The sequence below is a fragment of the Anser anser genome (assembly GCF_964211835.1).
Source record: "Anser anser genome assembly, contig: HAP1_SCAFFOLD_64, whole genome shotgun sequence".
In the NCBI taxonomy this organism is placed as follows: Eukaryota; Metazoa; Chordata; class Aves; order Anseriformes; family Anatidae; genus Anser; species Anser anser.
The window spans coordinates 869,026-875,413 of NW_028153592.1; the positions used below are offsets into that span (position 1 = coordinate 869,026).

The 6,388-nt window shown below is 54.9% G+C and overlaps 1 protein-coding gene across 1 annotated transcript; it reads right to left on the reverse strand.

The window, feature by feature from the left end:
• Window positions 1-3,802: 3,802 nt before the first annotated feature.
• On the reverse strand, window positions 3,803-4,744 carry LOC310891869 (olfactory receptor 14C36-like; the record flags this gene model as incomplete). Its single annotated transcript, XM_083854098.1, has 1 exon — window positions 3,803-4,744. One exon carries the CDS (start codon window positions 4,742-4,744, stop codon window positions 3,803-3,805), a length of 942 nt encoding a protein of 313 aa, XP_083710224.1.
• Window positions 4,745-6,388: the final 1,644 nt, after the last annotated feature.

The following is a 6,388-nucleotide window of genomic DNA, read 5'->3' on the forward strand; positions in this document are numbered from 1 at the left end:
GGCCTAGCTTCAGGGCCCCTCATCCTTGAGTGTTGAAGCACTGCTGACAGACTGGCTGAGGCGAGGGGGCAGGAGTGCGGGTTAGGCCTGAGGGACAGCTGAGACCAATCCTGTCTGCTGTTGTGTTTTTGTTTTGTTTTGTTTTGTTTTTTTTCCTCCAGGAGGTCTGGAACCTGTCTTCACAGTGGGACCAAACAGACAGCTCATGGCCCACGTACCGAAAGCTACAAGAGCAAGCCCGGGCAGAAATGGCTGCATGGGAAGCCTGGTCTGAGGGGGAGGACCAACAGATACCCCAGCTACTGGCAGTGATCAACAGCGCTGAGAACAGCAGCGATCCTCTCCGCCAGGGCTCCGAGGGCGGCAGGTCCCAGGGTGGTGGGAGCAGGACGGGCACCAGGCCGCAGGGCAGGGCTTTGCCTGCTCCTCCCTGTGAGGGAGAGGTTGTCAGCAGAAAGTGAGGGATAAAAGCAGCAGCCAGACGTGGGCTGGCAGCGCCGAGTCGCCTGGTTCCCAGGTCCTGTTGCAGGGCCCTTTCAAGAGGTCCTCTGGGAAACAGCACCTGTGTGTCCAGTCCTGTTTGATGAGAGCGTCTTCTCCTTGCAGCGATTCAACAGCCAACATGCTTGGACTCCCCGTCCTCCAGCCCAGCCCAGGAGCAAGGAGGTCAGGAAGAGGTGGAGGAAGGCTGAGAACCCTGCCCCAGCAGAGGAGTTGGGAGCAGCAGCCAAGCTGGAGAGACTCCAGCCTGAGTAAGTGTGTGCCGGCTCCGTTCCCGTCCTGGGGCACTCGAGTAGCTCTTGAGTGATGTCAGGACATGTCCAGGAGCCTGGTCCCTGAGTCCTGGGCTTGCCTCTGACAGCCTTTGATTCCTCCTAAAGCGGGCATGACCTTGGTTACCGCCAAGGCCTAAAACTCATCACAGGTTGGAAGGGTGGGTGCACGTGGCACCGCATGGGTGCAGGGTCTGGATGAGGGGAGAGGCAGAAGGGGTGTCTGACAGAGGCTGAGGGATCCCTTTCTGCTGTGGAGGCACTCCCACCTTCCTGCCCTCTGCCCACCTCCCTGCCCTCTGCCCAGCCCAGCCCAGCTTCTCATGCTGGGCTGGCCCCAGGGCAGTGTCCGGAGCAGGCTGCTGCAGGGCTCTGGGCACTGCCACCACAGCCCCAGTCCCTCTGAAGGGCACGGCAGCTCCTGGGGGCACAGAGGGCTCAGCCCCACAGATGGGACATCCGAGGCACAAGCCAGCCCCTGGGAGGCCTGCAGCCCCTCCGTGCCATCCCTGGGGGTCTTCAGGCAGCTCCTCCTGCCCCAGGGCCAGGGCAGCCGGGCCTGAGCTGCTGCAGCCAGAAAGGATTTGCTGGTCCCATTCCTTCCTCATCAGCTGAGATCAGGTCTCAGACAAAGAAGAGGCTGTAGCTGCATTTAGTTTGCTTAAATATGCTGAGAGCCTGGGGATAGCTGCTGCCGAGAGGCAAAACCCCTCTCTCAGCAGAAGGGATGAGGAACAAAGCCTTCATCCTGTTAGCCTGATCTCACAGTGATACCCAGGCACAAAGCTGCCAGGCTGGCACCATGACTGTGGCAGGGTGCCGCCCCGGCCAGCAACAAGCAGCATTTCAGGAGCATCCAGCCCTATTGCTTCTTGTGCAAGTGACTGGCCGCCTTCCCGAGCCTGTCGGGCTTCTCGTGCATTCGACACCGCAAAGAAAAGGGAAGACAAGGCGGTGAGGCACAGGGAGCGAGCAAAGGCAGGGGCGGGCAGGGGCGCCCCGGGCACACGGGCCGGGTCCCCCCCTCAGGCCCCGAGATGCCCCCAGCCCGCCCACGACCCCTAAGATGGCGGCGCCCGCCCTGCCTGGTCAGGCGGTCGCACGGTTGCCATGGCAGCGAGCCCCAGGCAGCCGGCAGGGGGTGGGGCTCCCTTTGCCTGGCGGCTCTGGCAGCCAATCGGCGCCCGGCAACCGGTGCTGCTTCTTTCCTCTGCTCTCACTTCCGCGCTCTCCTCCTGGGCCTTGTGTTGGGTTGGGCCCGATTGCTCCTGGAGCTTGGGCACAGTGCTGCTGGGTGGCAGTCCTGTGACTGCAGGCGGGGACGAGCAAGGGATAAGTCTTTGCCACAGCATTTGCATCACGTGAAGGGAAGCTGCTCGGGATAGCACCTGAGGGCTTGGGTCTTCTTGCGCAGTTGCTGTCAAACACACTCACCAGAAAACAGACTCTAAATAGGGACCTTGTTTTGCTTGTTTCTACACGGGCTCAGGGTGATAAGGGACGTTTTTAGCCTAGAGCAGAGGAGGGTCTGAAGGGATCTCACCAATGCCTATAAATACGAGAAGAAGGTGGTTTTTTTCGTATTTGTTTTTCCCCTTATATTTGTTGGTTTATTTCTTTGTCTTCTTTCTTATGAAGTTGTTACCCATCTGAACCCCCGAGTTCTCACACTTTTACCTTTTTCAATTCTCTCATTCATCCTGCTGTGAGGGGAGAGGGGAAAAAATGGCTGTGCGGTGCTTAGGTGCCTGGCAGGTTATACAGCATCAGTCCCTGTGTGTCTTCCCTTCCTCGTGCATGCTGTCTCCCACTGAATCCCACAGGAGCTGCAGAGTCATCTTTTGCCTGTGGACATCTTAATTCGGTACTGTCCCTGTGGGTGACTCCAGCTTGACTGATCTCTCCCTTTGTGAGGCTCCAGTCACTGCCTACCCTGGGCAAATGCTGTTCCCAGTTGAACCGGTTTGTGTGTGCTCAGCTGTATCCGTGTGTGCACGTTTGTGTGTGTGTACAAGACGGTGTGTTTATGTACACACATGGGCGTATTTGCTTGCTAGCGCAAGAGTGTTGGGTATTCTGGGGCAATTTCTCCTGGTTGCTGATGCAACAAGAAGCTGGGCTGGATCTTAGGGCTGAGGGACCTTTCTTGATGGCCTGAGGGGATGGTATATGGAGCATCAGGATGTTCTCAGTAGGCTCTCTTTTCCCATGGGGCTTGCAGAGGCTTCCAGCCATGCAGAGATCCAAGGATGTTGCAAGGATCCAAGGGCTTGCTCTTTCTGTGATCACAGCTTCACTCCAGTCCTTCAGGTGTACGTGAGCTGAGAAGCCTCGTCCGGTGGTGACTTTTGAGGTAAGGGCCAACAGATAGCTTGGGGGAAACTGTCTCAAGGATGCGTGCTGGCCCTAGGAACTGCAGGACAGAAGCAAACAGACACAGCTGCACAGGGTGAGAAGTAGACCCAGCTGGGTTGGGATCACTGCTGCCAAACCCTCTCACTGGGTTCCATGGTTGTGGCAGCTTCAGGCAGCTCCCCGTTAATTTCCTGGACGATGTCCTCTGCCCTGACGGTTGTGGGACAGTCACGGCTGTGTACCTCAGTGACTGTTCACCATTTCTGCTGTCATCAGACACCAACAGCTTACTCCTAAATCCTACCCTCGGTCTCTCACAGCTCACAAAATGAGCTTTTTCTTTGCCTTATCCGTGGAGCAACAGGCTTTTCGGGGAGCAGCTGCTCAGCCCTGGTCTTGGCACCAGCTTTGAAAGAAGAACCAAGTCTTCAAGAAGAGCACTGGGGAGATGCAATTTTATTAGGCAGACGCTATCACAGAGTTTACTCTGGCCTGCTGTTATACACATATTATAAAGCCTCGAGAGTAAACAGAACAGTTTCATTCCGCAGTAGGTGGCCGAAGAATAAAGAAACATATTTCTAAGAAATTAGTAAATGCAAATGATACTGAGGATAAAAACTTCAATAATGATAAACAAGGAGCAGGCCTGCAAGGGAAGTCATTTGTGTAGATCATTTAAATTTATCACTAATCAGAAATATCCATGCAATCACTTTCCTAACAGCACTCTTAAGCTCCTTGTTTCTCATGCTGTAGATGAGGGGGTTCAATGCCGGTGGCACAACTGAGTACAGAACTGCCACCACCAGGTCCAGAGATGGTGAGATGGAGGGGGACTTCAGGTAGGCAAATATGGTCATGCTGAGAAACAGGGAGGCCACGGCCAGGTGAGGGAGGCACGTGGAAAAGGCTTTGAGCTGTCCCTGCTCAGAGGGCATCCTCAGTACAGCCCTGAAAATCTGCACATAGGACAGCACGATGAAAACGAAACAGCCAGACGCTAAACAGAATCCAACCATAATTATCCAAACTTCCCTGAGGTAGGAGTTTGAGCAGGAGAGCTTGAGGATCTTTGGAACTTCACAGAAGAACTGGTCCACAGCATTGCCTTGGCAAAGTGTCAGAGAAAATGCATTAGCAGTGTGCAGCACAGCATGGAGAAAGCCACTGCCCCAGGCAGCTGCTGCCATCTGGGCACAAGCTCTGCTGCCCAGGAGGCTCCCGTAGTGCAGGGGCTTGCAGATGGCAACGTAGCGGTCGTAGGACATGACAGTGAGAAGATAACACTCTGCTGAAAACAAAAAGAAAAAGAAAAAGACCTGGGCAGCACATCCTGTGTAGGAAATGGCCCTGGTGTCCCAGAGGGAATTGACCACGGCTTTGGGGAGAGTGGTGGAGATGCAGCCCAGGTCGAGGAGGGCGAGGTCGAGGAGGAAGAAGTACATGGGGGTGTGGAGGCGGTGGTCGCAGGCTGCGGCGGTGAGGATGAGGCCGTTGCCCAGGAGGGCAGCCAGGTAGATGGCCAGGAAGAGCGCGAAGTGCAGGAGCTGCAGCTCCCGCGTGTCTGCGAATGGCAGGAGGAGGAACTCGCTGATGGAGCTGCTGTTGGACATCTGATGCCTGTTGGGTATGGAGATCTGTACATGTAGTAAAAGGCAATGAAAAGTTAGGACAGGTTTCTCTGAGTGAACCCTATGCCATTCCTTGTAGACCTCCCCCTGCCATACTCCAATGCTTTTTGTTTCTCTGCTGGAATCTTTCATTTAGCTCCATGACATGAGCTTCATTTTTAAGGTTCAGTGTGCGATGAGGAGCAGGGGCCTCTGCTGCTGGTCTCGCGAGGGAATCAGTCCTGACCCAGTGCAGGGAGTACACAGGAACATAGCAGGAGGGCAAGGTTTTATTTTCAGATTTTGTCAGATGAAATGAATGCCCAGCCTATCTGGGCAATATGTTTCAGTACCTCGCCTCCCTCTGAGTGAAGAATTTCCTCCTAATCTCTAATCTAAATCTCCCCGCTTTTAGTTTAAAAACATTCCCCTGATCCTGTCATGATTTGATTGATCAAAAAAATAGCTCTCCATATTTTTAGAAGACCCCTTTAAATGCGGAAAAGCTGCAGTGAGGTCACCCTGCTCAGCCCCAGCTCTCTCAGCCTTTCTTCGAAGGAGAGGTGCTCCAGCATGCTGATCATCTTCATGTCAGCATGTTAACATCTGCATTCCGCTGCTACATAATGTAGTTGGCAGAAAGGAGTTTTAGGGGCAATGTTTTATACACATTCTCTTCCCCCTCTTCATGCCCACACAGTGTTCTCTGAAGTCAGAAATCCTGAGCATTTCTGCTGCACTCACAGGGAATGGTTGTGAGACCTGAGAGGCAAAGGGATTCCCTGTGGCTCAGAGCAGAGTGAGGGAGCTGGCTGGACTTGTCCCCAGCTGCCTGAGCTTTTGTAGATGGAGGGCAATCACATTTATGTTACCCTGAAAAGAAGCCAGATGCTGCTGAGACCAGATGAATCCACTGCCAATCTGTCAATGCCCAGCCTTTCTCAAGGGACCTGAACAAGGTCTCAGCACCACACCTCTAGTCAAGGACTAGAGGGGACCCCAGGGTCCCGAGGGGGCCTCGGTACTCCGTATCCGAGTACATTCTGGAAGAGCTGAAGCGGAGTAAGGTGGGCTGGTGTCCTGGGCCCTGCAGAGCAATCCCTGCTCGAGCACCATGGCAGTGCTCTGAGACTGCCCGGGGTGCCCGGAGCAGCTTCTTGGCCAGCTGGGAGAGAAACCAAGGCCAGATGTGCTCTGCCTCTCAGGTGTTTGGCACACCCTAGGGCTTCACTCTTCCCTGCGGCCTGAGTGGGGAGGGCGAGCAGAGAGATGGGGGAATATCCTGGCTCCGTGCCTAGGACAGTTGCTGGCAGTCAGTCCCAGGCCTAATCCGTGTGCTGGAAACCTCCGGGCGCTTCTCTAGCCAAGGGATGTTGGCAAATCCTGTGAGGGGGGTGACGAAAGAAACAGAGGATGCGGCTCTTTTGCAAAGCTTTCCAAAGTGCCCCACCTTGCCCCATTGTCCCTGAGGAGCGGGCAGGGCACAGAGCAGTGTCCCCCTGCTCTGACAGTCATCCCTTTTCCCGTCTCTCAAGAACTCCCTCCTCGGCCTTTCTGTCTTTTCTGTGTGCAGGGCGTTTGGGTTGCGGGACTCGGGACCTTTGGTGTTGTCCGAGAGCAGTTCCATGGCAAAGAAGAGCTGCTCTT